Source organism: Tachyglossus aculeatus, chromosome 2 (genome assembly GCF_015852505.1).
Source record: "Tachyglossus aculeatus isolate mTacAcu1 chromosome 2, mTacAcu1.pri, whole genome shotgun sequence".
NCBI lineage: Eukaryota > Metazoa > Chordata > Mammalia > Monotremata > Tachyglossidae > Tachyglossus > Tachyglossus aculeatus.
In genome coordinates, this window is record NC_052067.1 from 34,512,357 (window position 1) to 34,531,545 (window position 19,189).

The 19,189-nt window shown below is 45.3% G+C and overlaps 1 protein-coding gene across 1 annotated transcript in view; it reads right to left on the reverse strand.

The window, feature by feature from the left end:
• Window positions 1-212: 212 nt before the first annotated feature.
• Window positions 213-19,189, reverse strand: part of PIK3R4 (phosphoinositide-3-kinase regulatory subunit 4) — a 55,557-nt gene continuing 36,580 nt past the window's right edge. Inside the window, exons 11-20 of the mRNA XM_038766524.1 lie at window positions 17,570-17,769; window positions 16,478-16,688; window positions 13,503-13,668; window positions 9,999-10,163; window positions 9,275-9,486; window positions 6,157-6,288; window positions 4,117-4,217; window positions 3,000-3,088; window positions 2,044-2,152; window positions 213-777 (exon numbers count right to left, since the gene is read on the reverse strand). Of these exons, the coding sequence (XP_038622452.1) occupies window positions 607-777; window positions 2,044-2,152; window positions 3,000-3,088; window positions 4,117-4,217; window positions 6,157-6,288; window positions 9,275-9,486; window positions 9,999-10,163; window positions 13,503-13,668; window positions 16,478-16,688; window positions 17,570-17,769 (1,556 nt within the window). The 3' untranslated portion in view covers window positions 213-606. The remainder of the gene's footprint in view (window positions 778-2,043; window positions 2,153-2,999; window positions 3,089-4,116; window positions 4,218-6,156; window positions 6,289-9,274; window positions 9,487-9,998; window positions 10,164-13,502; window positions 13,669-16,477; window positions 16,689-17,569; window positions 17,770-19,189) is intronic.

Consider the following 19,189-nt stretch of genomic DNA (forward strand, 5'->3'; position numbering starts at 1 on the left):
TCTACCCAGTTGTACACGGAAGCTCGGCTTAAACGTAAGGTAACAAATTATCCAGCAAAACTATCAGATATGATCTTTTCCAACTGTAGCTATGTGCTCCTTCGATTTCAAAAGCAAAGCAGTTAGGGCAGGCGTTATAGCTCTCAGCCAATGAACCACATGAGCAAGTTGCTCGGGAGGAAGCATTACGTGCAAAAAATACCACTGAAAGAAAGAGTTCTAATGGAGTTTATTTTGGGGGACCACTTAGTGTGCTTAACAGAATGTATGAATGATAATGTGAATCTCATTCCAGCTGTCTTCTCAGAGGAAAAAAAAAAATTCCATGACTATTGCAAGAACCAGAGCCTTACCTTCATGAGCTAGGAACTAAAACTTCCCAGCAACTATTACCTTCCTTGTGATTCCAGCAGAAAGAAAGAGGAAGAGCCCCGGAAGGCATGTCCAGTAATAATAGAATACACTGAGTTCAGTCAGTAGGTCAACCAAATGATAAGCCCTACGGAGACTGCCTTCGACTTTATATCACAGGATTACGCCTTTAGGAAAAAAATGCAATATAATATTTATTTCCTTATTACAGCTATACAAATGAGTGCAGTTTTTCTATTTCCATACTTTAACGATCCCATCTCTAGAAGCAGTTACGATAAAGCCTTGCGTGGTCTGGAACGTAGCGACGTCGGTGATGATGTCGTGATGGCCAACGGGTAGAGATTCCGGACCCCTCCGTGGGGTATCGTCCGAGGGCCCGATCTTCTGCTTGTTCTGAATTTCCTGTTCGGTGACCGGGAAGACAAGAGGACAGGGGTTGGATGATGAGAGGAATATTTCATATGCTATTGTTACATTATTGACAGTATTCACTCAATCCACGGAATTTTCTTCACTACCTACTGTGTGCACGGCACTGTACTTCTAAGCACTTGGGGAAGTAAAATGCTTTTATGAGCTTAACCAACCTAGAAGCCAGACTAATTTTGCGAAACTGCAAAACGCCTTTTTGATTATGGAGGTCCTGAGCTTGAAAGATGTGCAGCTACACTGAGTTTCCCCTGTGGCAGAGGCCGTCTTCTTGCAGAGCCCTACGCTGTAGTACTTCTCAGTGCCCTGGAGCCCAAGGGGCTTTCCTTGTCAGATGACTGCTCCCTAATTCCCCAACAGTCTCCTCACCAAGATGCCTACTGACAACACACATTACGGCAGAACTGGCTACAAAAGAAAACTGTGTAAGTACAAATGAATACATTTTGCCATTATCCTTTCCGGAAACATTTTAAAGACCTTTGCCAAGTGTCGGGTGGTTCTGGGTGCCGAGGTTAAACTCCTCTTGGCCCCAGATTCCCACTTCCACTTTCCCCAAACCCCATTAAAATGACTTCTGTGGGCTTACTTAAGCCTCTCCCACCACCATCACTTTCAGCTGACTCTGCTTTAGCATGGGGCGTTGTGTTCCTGAAGAAACTCTCATTACAGAACCCAAGCCTTAGCTGACGCCTTTTGCAATGTGCAAAACCAATTCTTCTGGCACCTTATTGCCACTGTATGCAGACAGTCCCTTATTCCTCAATAATGTTCTATAATAATAATAATAATGGCATTTGTTAAGCGCTTACTATGTGCAAAGCACTGTTCTACCCAAAATGCATGTTGTGGCGGAACTAACTGTACAGGGAGGATATTTTTTACCTGCTGAATTTTGTTGCTTCCTAATCAGCTGGTTCTTCTTGCCTTTTGAATTCCATGAGATGTCAATTTTTTCTACATGTGACTGAATGGGTTGGAGACGAGTTTCAAGCTAATAAACCTTATCCTTTTAGACACCTATCTAGGCATTTTTTTCTTGGTGGGGGGGAATAGAGGGAAGGGAAGAGAGGGTTCTAAAGGAAAATACAAAGGAAAAACCAGTATGTGAAACATTAAACAACCTGCTTTTAGCCCCGATAATTTTTTTTCCCTAAATGCATCCTCAGTGATTGAGAGGTATTTTGTTAGTTCTTTAGTTACAGAACCTGAAGGAAAACAGCACGACGGATACTATACCTGGACTACTTCGGTGCCTTCAATGATCTTCCTGTAGTACGACACCGTTGGGGAGCCTGTATTTCCTGCAACAACGTAGGATCGCTCAGGGTAAGCTAAATCCCAAAATCTAAGAGAGGATTTAAAAAGTTGATCAGTTCCAAAAATCACTGAAAATAAGTGTGCAACTTGTCTTAGATTTTTAATGTAGAAATATGTTCCTCCCCATCCCATTACTAAAAGGGTATCAAAAAGCTTTGAGAGTTCTTAGAAACACTGTGGAAAAAAGACTGCAGCAAGAGACTACTATGCAGAATACCAGATGTCCAAAAATCTGCATTTCTCACATTCATTCAATCGTATTTATTGAGGGCTTACTGTGTGCAGAGCACTGTACTAAGCGCTTGGGACAAGCATCACATTGCCAAACGCCTTATGATCATGAGTCTGAAATCAATCAATGGTCCTTGGGCATTTACTGTTTGCAGAGCACTGCACTTCTAGACTGTGAGCCCGCTGTTGAGTAGGGACCATCTCTATATCAGTCAATCATATTTATTGAGCGCTTACTGTGTGCAGAGTACTGTACTAAGCGCTTGGGAAGTACAAGTTGGCAACACACATGTTGTCTATATGTTGCCAACTTGTACTTCCCAAGCGCTTAGTACAGTGCTCTGCACACAGTAAGCGCTCAATAAATACGACTGACTGAATAAGCCCTTGGGAGCAAACAAGAGAGGTGGTAGAGATGTTCCCAGCCGACAAGGATCTCAGTCGAAAGTGAGGCCCACGATCGTAAGTTCAAGCACGTCCCGAAAGCTAGGCTGTATCTAAAAATCAATCATATTTGAGCGCTTACTGTGTGCAGAGCACTGTACTAAGCGCTTAGTAAAAATGCAATCCCTTCGGTTAGAGCAGCAAAAGAGATTCAGGAAAATACTTTTAATTTTGCTCCCTCCTCTTCCCAAGAGCCGTACCTTATTTTCATGTCGGAGCCTGCCGTCAACAGGATCGGGTTCCCATCGGCAGGACTGCAGTATATCCCGTGAACGCTGTGTGGGGACGGCTGGCCGGAGACAGTAAAACGGAGCGGGTTAGTGTTGCCACTGCAGGCTTGCTGCTAGTTCAAAACCCGGGAACTTGGTTTGGGAGAATACTATTATTGGTGCCATGGGTTAACCTGACCCTAAGCAACATCGGATTATAAATTGATTGCCTCCAGAGATGGGAGATAAAATATGCAAGCACGCGTTTTCCCTTTGTCTTCTAATTTCCCTATAGGTTTGAACTCTCTGTGCTGCAGGCATTTCATTCCATTCTCACTGCAGGGCAGTCTGCAAATGAGACCACAATTCAAAGGAAGACAACTCCCATCTGCTCTGGCTGCTTATCTTAGTTTATCTGCCCTGGTAAAGTCCCGAGGTAAAATGGAGAAATTAAGAGAGCACTATACTATAACTTCCTTTAAATGGAAAGCTAAAGACCACCCGCATTTGTGTGCACTGCTTCTCAAAGCAAAACTGGGTCAATAAGTCCTCCAAGACAGAGATGGACTACTTGTTAAAAGGAAATTCCAATTTTACTTTAGGTGATGCTGTCCAGGCTTCCTGAACCGGCAGCCACATATTTATAAAAACAATTAAAATCTGTATAATACTTATTTCTCACAGCAACTTTTACGTTCTTCATTGGGCTACTAAGGTCAGAATGAGAGGGGAGAGGGAGGAACCACCGTTCTTCATTTCAGATAAGGAAACTGGGGCAGGGAGATATTTTGTGACTTGCCCAAGGTCACAGGGCAGGCCAGATGCGCAGAGCTGCAGTCTCAAGCACGCGATCCCTGTTCTTTTCAGGAGATCACATTACCTCCACAGAGCTCCAAGGAAATGAGGAAATCGCAAGCCGCAAGATGGAATGCCCCCCCCCCCCCCCCCCTGCCGACATCTTATTCTAATAAACGTGGCCCACGAGCCCAGTTGAGATCATAAGTAGGCCATCGGACTCATACGGGGAGAGGTGGGGAAATAACTGGTTTTAGAGTCAAAAAACCCCACCAAAAAACCAGAAACGTAAAGTAGAATAAGGCAGCCAAACCTGTAATTCAGAAAGAGGTGGGGCGCTACTGGCCCAGAGGGTGAATCGTCTGTCACCGGTTTCCATGTCCCACATGGACACTTCATTGTTGCCTTGAACAGCTACAGGGAAAGCACCGCCAACACAATTACACACAGCAGATGACTTGGCTGAGACGTTCAGGCAACCGCTCGGCCAAAAGAGCAAGTCAGCACTTCGGATTCGGAAACAGATTTTGTAATGGTGCTCCTTTCCAACTCTGTAATTCAATGCTCCTGCACTGACACTGACCGAGCATAAAACGGACAGACGATTTTTAATATTCCACCCCTCCCGATCAGTAAGTCGTTACAGCCGGTCTCCGACCATGAGTTCTCTGCTGGAGAAATGGGCTGGCACGGTGGTAGCGGGGCTGTAGGTGAAAGAAAAGTCGCCCAGCTAGACGGCGGTTGGACGGAGGAGGGAAGGGCCCAAAAAGGCTGGGAACTCTTGCTCTGAAGGCAACTTAAGGACAAAAAAGAGACTCTGGATGGGTAAGTCACATTCCCTCAGGGGTTGGATGCATTAGACCATTCCAGAATGTTCCTTGGCTTTAAAAAAAACCTGTCCACTAACATATTAGTACCAAAAGCTAGATTTGGGCCATGTGTGTTAAGCAGAGGAATAGACAATGCAGCTGTGCATTCCAAAGTCCTTTAGGGCCCTCTCTGCTTTTTCCTTTAGTATGATGCACATCACTGAAGGTAATTTATCATGGAAACTGGCGATTTTAGGGTCACGCTGGGCCAAAAAGACTGAGAGACCGAGAAGAGACCCCAAAACCTTGTTATCCAGGCCAGAAGGTAAACCTCTACCTCAAAACCCCCAACTCTGAGCATGACTTAGCCCATATCATTTTAGTTTATTCCAGCATGGTTGACTTAGCCCGTATCATTTCATTTTATTCCAGCGTGGTTGCCCACCATTTGAACTCAATAAGCACTTTCAGAGATTGTCATTTTCTGGGAGCTGAATGACAAATCTATTCAGTTCTTTTATCCCGGGGATTTCACCTATTTTAGAAATCAAATTGCGGTGGTCTCAGGGTCTCACCTGATGATCTCTTTTCTCTCCCTCTGCCTCCTCCGTACTCACACGGGGGATTATTCGGAGACTCGGAGGTGAGAGACGGTTCCAGCGAGAAGCGGAGCACGGGAGACAAACCACTCCCACAGCAGGCTCCTGTACCACTCTCTGGAGCTGTGCTTTCCTGGCCTTCTCATCGGATCAGTTGGGAGCAACGCTGCTGTGGCAGGAGCCACTAGGCTCCCGTAACGGCCACCACATCTGCCAGAAAGTACTTGGACAGACCACCAAGGATACCTGGACCCGTGGTTTTAAATATCCACTGAGTCCACTCTCGGTCAGAACAGCATAGAGTTTACAGCACTTTACTAGATTTTACCTTGTCTCAGCATTGAGGGGGACCTCTATTGGGGCCCTCCCCTCCCTTAGGGGGGCCGACGGAGATTATAGCCTCCACTTTACTTTTCTGGAAGTATCGGAAAGGCAGGCTGAGTTCACGTGGTTCGACGGGAGATAGAACACCGCTTGCCTGTCCCTTGTTCTTTCCTGGAAATGCTACCTAATTAGTCCAAAATCGCCAGGATAAGTATGGCTTTAATGTGCAGATGGCCAGACACTTCGAGTCGGTAGAGTGCCGCTGATTCTAATGAAAAGCAGCCAAAGAGCTGTCCGATTAATTGGCAATTACTTCTTTTGGTTGGGAAAAAGTAGTAATCAGATCAAAGGTACCTGACCTATCCATTCACTTTTACCCAATTTTGCAAGAAAAGAAGGGAGGATCAAGAATAATCTTAAGTCTACAAGGGAAGTCTTTGTGGGTCATTCCAAATATAGCAGCTCTAAAACTACTACAGAGTAGTTCTACATTAAAACTGAAATAAGAGTTTACTTCACAATTAAGCATTTGTTCCCTAAGGAAAAGAAACAAAAGTGGTGGCAACGTAATCACTTTTCCCCCAGTTCCCAAGCTCTTGGACAGGAAGAGTGTCACTTTACCTGCAATGACCCAAGACTGATACAGAGGATGCATCAGGAGGCGTCTGATCCGAGCCCTTGAAGGATGGCAGTGGCTGGAAATCGGCAACTGGAACCTCATGTCCCAACAGGCCATAGTACCACTGCTTGTTCCTTGTAAGTCGGGGAAAAAGCACAAAAGATTACTGAACCTTCTGCTAGTCACAATTCCTCCGCTCCCAAAAACCTGGTACTTGCTTTGAATTAATATAATGGAAAGGCTAGCTGCATTGCAGAGATAGATGGAAGTCATTTTTTAAGACACTGGCTCTCCACTTCCTTGGACAGGATCAAAAGGAGCTCCAACTGCATAAGAAATGCAGGATATTAGTTACGGAACCATTCCAAAAGTCTATTTTAAATGACGTTTTATCAGTAATGAGGTACTTAAGTGCTTACTATGTGCCAGGCACTGTACCATGGACTGGGGTGGATACAAGCAAATCTGGCTGGACAAAGTCCCAATACCACATTGGCTCACAGTCTCCATCCTCATTTTACAGAAGAGGTAACTGAGGTCCAGAAGTAAAATTCATTCATTCAATCGTATTTATTGAGCGCTTACTGTGTGCAGAGCACTGTACTAAGTGCCTGGGAAGTACAAGTTGGCAACATGTAGAGATGGTCCCTACCCAACAGCAGGCTCACAGTCTAGAAGATGACTTGCCCAAAGGTCAGAGAGCAGATAAGTGGCGAAGCCGGGATTAGAACCCACGACCTTCTGATTCCACTACACCAGGCCGCTTCTCACTAATCGGAATGGGCATTTATTGGAAATTCCACAAAGAAGGGTGTGGTAATAATAATAATAATGGCATTTGTTAAGCACTTAATATGTGCCAGATACTGTACTAAGCACTGGGGTGATACGAGCAAATTGGTGGTAATCAATCATATTTATTGAGCGCTTACTGTGTGCAGAGCACTGTACTAAGCGCTTGGGAAGTACAAGTTGGCAACATATAGAGACAGTCCCTACCCAACAGTGGGCTCACAGTCTAAAAGACTAGGTAGATTAGGTCTGAATCCCAAAGGCTTCAGGATTTCTAGTATAATGAGAGCTGACGGTTGGGAATACGGAGTCTATAACTTATCTAGCCAGGGCTCCAACTTCCTAAATTTGAAGGAGTCAGGATGTATGTCGGGCGGTTTTGCAACTCCTCTGGTTGGGAGTCGGTGTTACAATATATCAGCAGTGTTTTTACTGAGCACCATTCTAAGCACGTGTAAAAGCTGTCTTCTCTGCACATAACTTTCAATCTAACAGGGGAGTCAGTAGACATAAATGGACTCATGCAAAAGCTGAGAAAGATTGGGAAGAAAACACCGATGAATAAAAGGAAATAACTCCAGTGCAGGACTCGTGCCTTATGAACGGAGCCTGAATTCTGATAGGCATCTAGTGCTACTGCGTTTAACTGCTGGTGCTCCCCTGTAGAAGCTGCATGAAGATCTTACTAAACCACAACTTCCTCGGTATCGCATGCAACCCAAAAGGGAAACGAGCAAAAGAAATTAGGAGTTGTTTCTAAATTAAGACAATTCAGATGAACAGAACCATTACAGGCATGAGACGGAAAAAGAAAAGGCAACATGAAAGTTAAGTTTTGAAACCCAGAAGGTTTCAGCAGGTTAAAATTCCTTTGATGGAGGGGGCAAAGTGCAAACGGTCTTAAAAGGTCTGGGAAAGAGAAAAAACATGTTAGAAAGAAGCAGAAGGGAGCCAGCGAGATCACTGGACATGAACTAAAAAGCAGGATGAAAGGACCCTGGAACAAGGAGAGTGATTAGAAAGGAAACAAGCTAACTAAAACAAGAAGGGGCAGGAAAGAAAGGGGCCGCTGACTTTGTCTTACTAATTTCATTGCCTCGATTCAGAAAATGGAACGGGGAGTGATCATAAAATAACAGTATGGCCGAGGAGATGATGGCAAATGGCTGATCCAGATGATATGCAATGGAGGGCAGTTAGGGAATAGCTAACGATCATGCTGAGGGGACAGGGAACAAAGCATTAGAGAGGAAAAGATCTAAGCTCAAATCCTGGCTCTATCCCCAGCAAACTGTGGGACCAGGTAAAAATCCCTCCAAACCTCAGACCTTAGCTGCCTCTCGGGTTAAAACGGAAATGTCCCTACTTTGTTCACTCAGCCAGTACTGGACTCTCTCTCTACCCGCAGTGTTGGGAAGTTGCCTTTCAACATCAGCTCCTGATTACAGTAAAGGCACACGGCTGCCTTGCTTTCCCATTCTTTTCTTGAGATGTCCCCCTAGCCCTGCTGGCCACGACTTCTCTCTACCTCATTCTGCCTCCACTTGATAGCTTGGGGATGGCCAGATTTGGCCTTGGATTCACTCCACAATCAGGAAAGCGGCACTGCCTCGTGGAAAGCACGGGCCTGAGAATCAGAGGACGTGGGTTTTCTGGATCTACTAATTGCTTGCCGTGTGACCTTGGGTAGGTTGCTTACTTCTCTTTGCCTCAGTTTCTTCAACTGTAAAACAGGGATAGATACACATTCTCTTAGTCTGCGAGCCCCATGCGGGACAGTATTTGACACATAGTAAGGAGGGAGGGAGGGAGAGAGAGAAAGTGTGTGTGCATGCGTCCATGAGTGCGTAACTGTTTCTGGCCCGAGTAGTGGACTTTCCTGATGAACAGGGGCTGGGCCCGTGTCCTGATATTTCTCAGTTTTGCTACCCTATTTCCCATGTCTCTAGTAGCTCACCACCTCTACCTGACGACGGGGGTCAAAGGGAGAGGAAGAGGATTTCATACGAGTCGATTTCAGTGCTGATTAGCAACTCCAGTAAATGCAGGTTGATGGAGGAGTGATGAGGCTATTAGCTAAAATGCGATTTGGGCACAACGGTGGGATTCTACCAAGATGGGAACTTGAGAGTGAGTTAGCTGGAAGTCTGGCGTGGATTCTCTAGACTGTAAGCTCGCTAAGGGCAGGGAACACGTCTGGCAATTATTCTACTCTCCTCTCCCCAGCACTTAGTACAGTGCTCTGCACAGAGTAAGCTCTCAACAAATACTACTGATTGATTGATTCCTGAAATGAAGGAGAGCCAGGAAAAGTCCAAGTGAGCTTACCGATACACAGCCAGCACTGGTGGATGTCCACGGCAAATGACGTTATGAGGCCTGACTTCAAGTCGTGCTTTAGCGTCCACGCGTTACTTGAAGACCTGAGGTCCCAACCAACTAAGGAACCATTCACGGTGGCATAGGCCAGCACTGACTGTGCTCCAGAATTGAAGTGATGTATATCTACAACACACCCGTCCTCCTTCTGGTCTAAAAGCCTAAATCGATGAGTAAACGAGATAACTGTCAGAGGCCCGCACACAGAACGTTTTTATAGAGTGATTTTTCCATTTCACAGCACCATAAACGTATCCCGAGGAATTCACTTAACTAGCATGGGGTGGAAAAATATGTGCATAAAAATCCCTCTTCCCATCAATTGCATTCACTTTGTTTATAGCCAGGAGACAGAAGACTGACATTACTTAATCAAAAACGTGCTTTTTTTTAATCCTCCAAGGCAGGATTGTGGTTTCCAATTTTCAGATCAAAAATGCTGTTGATAGTTAAATTACTCAAGCCTATTCCAAACTGGAATGAGCCTGAATTCATGTGACTCACAGTCACCTGATTTCTTGACACGATCGGAAGCAAAAAGAACTGAGTGACACAGTGCATGTCACTGATTTTGAGATGGAAGAGCAAGTCTGTTCATTTCATATGCCCAGAAGCCACAAAGCCTGGTGGGGGGGAATGCTCTTAGGAGTTGTTAAAATCTGGAAACCGATACCTGCTTTGCAGCGGATGTATTTTTGGAGATTTAGGTAACTTGGAGGCCTCGATCCCAAGAAGCTGAATGGCTCCATTGTCAGACGCTATGGCCAAATAATGAGAGCCCTGGCAAAATGTAAGCGTCTTGACACGTCCTCCGATGCGAGAGTATGTTATGATTGACCTACAAGAAGGAACATGAAACAGTGTCGGCAAGATCAGTATGAAGTTTTACCACATCTAGTGATATGGACAATATTTGCTAAATAATCACAACGGCCAAGAGCACAATGAAAAGTCACAATGAAACTATCCAGAAATATCCCATGAGAGTGTACACTCTCCTTGACAGCAGGATCGCGCCTACCAACTCTGTTGTGTTGTACCCCAAGCGCTTAATCCAGTGGGAAACTCCCGGTGGGCAGGGAATGTCTCCTGATTCTATTGTATAGTACTCTCCCAAATGCTTAGTACAGTGCTCTGCACGCACAAACCACCCACTAAATACCACCGACTGATTGAAAAAATACTATTGTTCGATCTCGGCACATTGAAGTTGCAACCCAAAAACTCACTTCAAGGTTTTTTGGGGTTTTTTTTTTTTACTTTGGGGTCTTTAAACTTCTTAGTGTTCACTTGTAATTCTTCCAGAGCCTACAGGTCCTCCTTGATAGTAGACCAGACCCCGAAAAAGGCATTATCTCTTCCAAATCACTTCCAGACTGTTTAGTGCACTGCTGCCTAGACAGTGCAGACACGATTGCCGCAATGCAGTAAACGGTTTCCGAGTGGCAGGGCGGGCTTCCAGGTGGTAACCGGGAGGGTACCCCTCCAGAGCTGCGGCAACCACAGGGAAGTCATGCTGAAAAATTTGAAAGTGGCCCCCACTCATAGGAAGTAACTCTGAATCAATAGGGACTTGAGAAGACTCTCACCGGCCTTGGTTTTGGGGTGCAGGGGGAGGTGGAGCGGCGCATTGTCACCCCACTATGTCATCAGAAGCACACACAAGCAGCATAATGTAATGACATACACAGAACAGAAAGGAGGGTGACAAATATTTCCCTGTGTGAAGCTGGCCCTGCCTAGCAGCCCCTCCCAAACTACTTGTTTTCTCACTAACAGGGAGGAACTGCAGCCACCGGGCAAATTGGGCTTCTCCCTAGCACAGTAAAAACAGAACATTACATTACCTTTATTTCAATAAGAATCCTCCCTCTTTCCAGTTACTGGTTACCAATTTAAACTGTACCATATTACTCTGAATCCAGGGAGCTACAATTTTTAGATTTTGATCTACTTTTAGCAATAAAAGCCATCTGAATTAGAGGGGTAACTGCATCCTGCTCAGCCCCGCTGCCACAGATCTGCCCTCCAGCCTTTGGGAAATGAGCCTGGGCTGGGACGCGGGCCCAGCAAAACAGCTTCCCCTCCCTTTCCCCTTTCTCCTCTCCTCCTGTATGATGGACTCACAGATTTGCCACGAGACTTTAATAAGAGGGTGGAAGACAGAGTTTAGGTGGGAAGAGGAAGGAAGCAGGGATCTGTGCCCCCTCCATGATTCCAGGTGGCCTGTTCTCTAAAGCTAGAGACAACATTTATTTTCCATGGCTTAAACGGGCCTAGGGCGTGAAATGGATTATTTCACGGCACAGCAGAGTCAGCTGAAGATGTAGACTCCTCCATGGTGGTTATTTTCTTCCCATCATGGCTATCGTGTTCCTCTGTGGAGATTCCTAGTGTGACTACTTTCTGGTTTCCTTCTTTTTCCCACTTTTCCACCCCTACATCAGGGCTCCTGTTACCCCTGCATCCTGTGGCTTCCTCTGCTGCCCAACATCATTTTTATTACTCTGTTTCTATCTCCTTTCCACATCACTGTGGCTGAGAGAGTCTCGATTTAAGGTCGCTCTGGCCTCCTCCCATCCCTCACCTCACCAGGCTGCTGGACCATATCAAGTGTAACGACTCCTGCTCACAGTAAGGAAGTCTGAAAAATACTTGATCTGGAAAAGTTTGCTCTCGAGATCTCTTAACCTGCAACCTTGGTGCTATCCTTGACGCCGCTCTCTCTTCCAACTCCCATGTCCAGTCTCCCCAAATCCTGTCGGGTGTCTAGAATCCACACCTTCCTTTCCACCCAAACAGTCTGCTTGTTGTTCCAGGCATTTGGGACATCCCAAATCGACTACTGCATCGGCCTCCTTGCTAACCTCCCTGCCTGCAGCCTCTCTGTTCCCCAACTATACTTCTTTTGGAAGTCTCCTCATCCTCTGCTTTCCCATAAAGATGGCCTCAAAAACCTCCAAACACTCTAGCATCCATTCAGTTCCTGCCTTGCTATTTTATGTGTTTTTCTGTCTCATTTAAATTGTATACCCAGTGGGTTCAGATCCTTATGCAATTCTCCACTAAATAAGGAACAGAATGCTGCGGGTGGCCCAAAATACAAAATAATAAGCAGAGAGACCAACTCTCCATTTCTCACGGTGTGCACAAAGTGGATAAAATATTACATTAGTTGGGATTACAAAACATCTGCAGAAATGGAAAGGAAACAAAAGGACAGTAGTTGGCAGAAGTAAAACCAGCTTAAATAAAAATGCACAAGAAACAGCTCAACCAGGTGTTTACTGATCTGAATAGACTGAATAGACTTTTAGACTGTGAGCCCACTGTTGGGTAGGGACTGTCTCTATATGTTGCCAACTTGTACTTCCAAGCGCTTAGTACAGTGCTCTGCACACAGTAAGCGCTCAATAAATATGATCGATTGATTGAATAACGCCAAAAGATGCCTAGCTTTGGCAGGTTCCTATTCGCTAAGTCAGTGTGAAATGAGACAGCTAAAATTTCCTCTCAAAGCCCAAGACTAAAGGTATTGTATCAGCTTGAGAATAAGACCCATCTCCCGGGGACAGATTAAAATGGCATTTCAGGTGCTTTGGTGTCGGGACTCAGAAAACCGTAGGCCAGTACAGAAAAATGAGAAAGGTAGAGTCCGACACAGCTAAAGAGTAAATTACATTACTCGGGCTGAACACAAACTAAGAGACCTCAAATCATTTAGATCCGCACGAGGTTGAGATGAAGGGTGAAGTTAAAAAAACAAGACAGTGGGATGAATGTCAGGAAAACCGTCAGCAAAGAAATTGGGCTCTGAAATAGTCTCTCAATAGAATGACTGAAAATCCCTGCATCTGGGATTTTCAAAAGGGACTGGAACTCTAAAAGATGCCATGGTGTGTGCATGATATTACCTAGGGATGAGCAGCTGGGGCCTACATCTTTTCCATCTCTTAATTTTGATGATTCATTTCACGAGTTTCAGGACAGCAAACTGGACAGTCACCCAGGGCAGCTTTCAGTCATCAGTTTGTAGGAAAGGCATTTTAAAAGCATTCCCACTGAAAGAACTTTCCAGATTTCAGCCCTGAAATGCCTGAGAGTTTTTATGATTTGTGGTGGGGCTCAAGCTCCTCGAGTTCCTTGGCAGGAAGCCCTACCTCTCTAAGGTCAGTACCTGGTAGTAGTGGTCTTGCCTTCCATCTTTTGGCTGTTCCAGATTTTCACAGTCCCATCATTGGAGCACGTTGCAAAGAGGGAGTGTTCATCAGAGACTCTGATGCGGTTTACTGCGGATTTGTGTTCATGAAGATGTGCAACCAATAGTCCTTTAGGTCGCCAACCTGAGGAAACAGCAGCACATCTGGTTTTGGGGGCTCATTCCCATCCATCAGAGAAAAGATTTCCCCTTCTCCCCTGCTCCCGATCGGGAGTAAGAGAGTATTAATCCTTAAGTCACTCGCCAGATCCAGGAGTTGAGCAACCAATATAAGGAAAACAAAGTGAGAACACGGCCAAGAAGAAAGGCCAAATCACAGCACTTATATATGCTTTATGACTCTCCTGAGACTATAAGAATACCCTTATGAACACAAGGTTTACTGGCCACAAGATCAGCCCAAAAAGAGGGCTACAGAAGTCACCAGGCCAACTTAAACTGGGGAAAACGATTATAAAACAACACCACTTTCAACAGGGCACCGGCCCCACACCACTGCTATAAGAGAAGCAGTGTGGCTCAGTGGAAAGAGCACGGGCTTTGGAATCAGAGGTCATGGGTTCAAATCCCGGCTCTGCCGCTTGCCAGCTGTGTGACTTTGGCCAAGTCACTTCACTTCTCTGTGCCTCAGTTCCCTCATCTGTAAAATGGGAATTAAGACTGCGAGCCCCCGTGGGACAACCTGATCACCATGTAACCTCCCCAGTGCTTAGAACAGTGCTTTGCACCTAGTAAGCGCTTAATAAATGCCATTATTGTTATTGATACACATGGTTTTAGGCTCCAGTCTCATAATGCCCCTCAAATTTGCAGGCAGTAAAGACAAAAGATGGGAAGGAAAAGGTTCGTTGGATAAAATATAGTTTTGTTATCTCTCAGGGGCCCAAACTGTGGCTCTAGAAACCACATTCCCCCTTCTAGACTGTGAGCCCGCTGTTGGGTGGGGACCGTCTCTATAGGTTGCCAACTTGTACTTCCCAAGCGCTTAGTACAGTGCTCTGCACACAGTAAGCGCTCAATAAATACGACTGAATGAATGAATGAATTTTCTAGGTAGGTGGTAAAACTAAATTGACAAGTGCCATTTGCAAATAGAAAAATGTGTAGGAGGGAGACTCATGGCCACAAAATCTCCACTTCTTGCCCTACAGAATAGTCCAACCCTTCATTCAATTCTTCAAATAACATCCTACGAACTCAGTGCCTGAGTATCTGTAAGATGTCACTGATTTGACATGCCTACCTTTGGCTAGATAACCCTGAGATATCAACACTGACAGCCAGTTACACATACTACAACCAAAAAGGCCCCCTAAAGATCACCCTGCTTTGGCAGCACACATTTTAGTTAGTCATATGGAAACGCTAATGTTTTGAGAAATACATCATTTCTCACTAAGGAACAGAGAAAAAAATAGGGACAATCGCCAACGTTGGCTGAGCTGCCTACGCTAGGGATAAAGAATAAATCTTTTCTTTTGTTTCCCCCGAGGTTCTGGATCAGACTTCTGGAAAGAACAGCTAAGTTGTGTTTGTTGAGGTGAATACACTGGATTTGAAGGCAAGCAAGAAAGTCTGTCATCAAATCAAGGTGCCAGGGTAGACCGACATTTTCCCCTCTGGAGAAAAATCGTTTACGTACCCATTATAAAGGCATTGAGGGGTAAAAAAAAACCCATTACATTGCAGGGGCCCACTTCTTAAATTATAAAATTTGACTGCTTTCCTTCCAGTACTAATAAAGTCACGGAGAATGCTTTAAAAGGTACTGACCCAGAGAATGGTCTGGAAGGAATCATTCTTAATTTGAAAGGAGAAAAACCAGAACACGCGCCCAGCACGACAACCGTCAGGGAGCGGCTTGAGAGAGCCAGGAGCGCTGGGTCGTTCTGAAGCAATACAAGAGGAAGATGTGCTCTGCTAATAAAAAATCAATAGCTGGCTGTTTAAAACCAGTGTCTTCCCCAAGGTTTCCCCAAGGGCTGCATCCACAGATGGGAAATGGACAGGAGGCCTCAAGTGAGCGCCGTGACAGTTTTCAAGTTAAGACTGTATCACCGCTCCCCAAAGCCTGTCATTTCTTGGCTGTTCTCTTTCCCATTCCTTACACCCAGCCACAGTAATAATAATAATGATGATGGCATTTATTAAGCGCTTACTACATGCGAGGCACTGTTCTAAGCGCTGGGGAGGTTACAAGGTGATCAGGTTGTCCCACGGGGGGCTCACAGTCTTAATCCCTGTTTTACAGATGAGGTCACTGAGGCCCAGAGAAGTGAAGTAACTTGCCCAAAGTCACACAGCAGACAACTGGCGGAGTTGGGATTTGAACCCGTGACCTCGGACTCCAAAGCCCGGGCTCTTTCCACTGAGCCACGCTAGATGAACGATCACATAAGGGGAAGCAGGAGGAGGGGAGAGGAGGTAGCAGGCTTTGCATAGCGGGGAGCAGGCTAATGTAGCGTGGCTCAGTGGAAAGAGCACGGGCTTTGGAGTCAGAGGTCATGGGTTCGAATCCCGGCCCCGCCACATGTCTGCTGTGTGACCTTGGGCAAGTCACTTCACTTCTCTGAGCCTCAGTTACCTCATCTGTAAAATGGGGATTAAGACTGTGAGCCCCACGTGGGGCAAGCTGATCACTTTGTATCCCCCCAAGCGCTTATAACAGTGCTTTGCACATAGTAAGCGCTGAACAAATGCCAACATTATTATTATTAATGTTCTCAAGGTACCTTGAAACTAAAGGAAAATGGCAACAGAGATTTATTTCTACTCTGAATCACATCAATTCTCTTTTTAGCTTTCTCATTGAGCAAAATAAAAAAAAAATCCCACCAAAAAGTGGTAAAGGAATTGACTGTTTAAAAACAACTTCCCCCAGATTTGTCCTTCAGTAACAAGGGGGTGGACTGAAATGACCGTGTGGTCCTTACCCGGCGGGGGTGGTTTGCTCTCCCATTCCGCATTCTCCATCATCTGCTTGGCTATCCGCTCCGCATTGCACTGCTCGCGCTTCTGCTGCACTAGCTGCTGAAGTTCGGTTTTACAAGTCGTGATGCGGATTTGGTAGCTGGATGGCAAAACGGTACTGCTCAAAACCTGGACTTGAGGCTTCCGAGCGTGGACAGCTGCCACTTCAGTGGCCTGAAAATCACACAGGTAACAGATCATAGCTTCCTCCTCCTCTCCTCTCAACTCCTTAAGGTAAGTCCCCTCCCCCAGGCGTTTTGCCAGGGTTGGAAATGTGGCGGGGGGTGACATGCTCCCCCATCATGGCTTCTGACTACTTCCCTTGTAGTTCTTCTTCTGACACAGGGTGATTTCTCTACAAAGCTACTTTTCACAGAGTTTTAATAAGTTCCAACAGCACAGCAATAATGAGTCTTTTGTCTCTTTTTTTTTTACTACAAATCTCCCAGAAACGCACTGTTACAACTGCTATATAAGCCTGAGGGAGAGGAAGGAGTTTAGTTATAGAGTTCTAAAACTAACGTCAACACCAGCAGAACTAAGGCTGCCCCATATTACAAAATACATCATCATCATCAATTGCATTTATTGAGCGCTCACTATGTGCAGAGCACTGTACTAAGCGCTTGGGAAGTACAAATTGGCAACATACAGAGAGAGTCCCTACCCAACAGTGGGCTCAGAGAGATTGTCTTTATTTGCTGCCGAATTGTAATAATAATAACAATAATGATGGCATTTATTCAGCGCTTACTATGTGCAAAGCACTGTTCTAAGCGCTGGGGGGATACAAGGTGATCAGGTTGTCCCACGGGGGGCTCACAATCTTAATCCCCATTTTACAGATGAGGTAACTGAGGCCCAGAGAAGTGAAGTGACTTGCCCAAAGTCACACAGCCGATAAGTGGCGGAGCCGGGATTCGAACCCATGACCTCTGACTCCCGTGCTCTTTCCACTGAGCCACTTTCCAAGCACTTAGTATAGTGCTCCACACAAAGTAAGCGCTCAATAAATACGATTGAATGAATGAATGAATGAATGACTGTCCAGCTACCTGAGGAGATGACGACAGAGGAACGCACAGGCCGACCGACGACTCAGAACGAAAAGACTTCCCTGTCTGAATTGCTTCTTGGTCACTAGCTGGTCCGTGGCCTTTTGGTAGTGGCTGAGCAATGTTAGCTGGTTCCAATGATCCAAACATACTTTTCCATTCTTCATTCACGTTTGAATCTTGCTTTACATGTTTTCTAGCTATGACCAGAAATATGAACGTAACTGAACGGTGTCAAAGTGAGAGCTAATACAATAAAATACACACTTGGAAATCATCTGACTATAGTTACTTCTGTGGTACTGCATTCCAAAGTGGAAAAAGACCTTGGCTGTGGCGCCTTTATTACAGACAGACACGGTTTTGGCACGCAAGATATTAAGCAATAAAAATCTCTGTAATAAAGATCCAAGCAACGAGAAAGATTGGATTCTGAATGAACTGGGACCAGATTACCCAATATTGCGATTCAAGAACAACAGAGCTCCCGGGTCAGCTGGGGAGTACCAACTGCTTTGAATCACACATTTTCAATTATCCGGGATTGACTTGGAGTCTTACTGAATTTTACAACTTAACCCTGTGCCTGCTGCATTCAGGAACTTCCTCTACACTCTGCAGAAATGGATACAGAAAAGAGGAGCAGAGCAAACGACTGAGAAACATCTAGTCACAACTAAGAGCTCTTCGGGGGCCAAAGGAGGTGTGACTGCCCTACTGAGAGCTCACCTCCTCCAGGAGGCCTTCCCAGACTGAGCCCCTTCCTTCCTCTCCCCCTCGTCCCTCTCCATTCCCATCTTATCTCCTTCCCTTCCCCACAGTACCTGTATATATGTATATATGTTTGTACATATTTATTACTCTATTTATTTATTTATTTATTTTACTTGTACATATCTATTCTATTTATTTTATTTTGTTAGTATGTTTGGTTTTGTTCTCTGTCTCCCCCTTTTAGACTGTGAGCCCACTGTTGGGTAGGGACTGTCTCTCTATGTTGCCAACTTGTACTTCCCAAGCGCTTAGTACAGTGCTCTGCACACAGTAAGCGCTCAATAAATACGATTGATTGATTGATTGATTGCTAAAATGTCTCTAGTGTTAACAGCTGCTGAGGACCAGGCTCCTGCAGCAGGTAAACACATATTTATTTTCTCCCCTTTTCTGTCTAGCTGGCAGTGGACAAACAGCAGGAGAAGGAGGGTAAGGCAAAACCCTACTCCAAACTTGCCTGGTATCAGCTCTGGGCTAAACCAGGCCAGTTCTCCAGGATCTGGTCTCCCTGAACCTGTAAATGCATTTATGTGTTTAAAAGTTTATGTCTCTCTCCCACTCTACACTGCAAGTTCGTTGTGGGCAGGGAAAGTGTCTACCAACTCTGTTATAATGGACTCTTCCAAGCGCTTAGTACAGGGCTCTGCACAGAGTAAGTGCTTAATAAATACTACGGTTTGATTCCGAGAAAAACCCGGTCCCGATCCACTATGCCCATGATATAATCGGGAACATTTTTTGGAGAAAGAATATTTAGGGACTACAGAATGGCAACCCCACTCCTATGTTTTCTTTCTGGGAGTGATAACTGAAGTATCCAAATGAACCTGTTGGACATTTACCCAC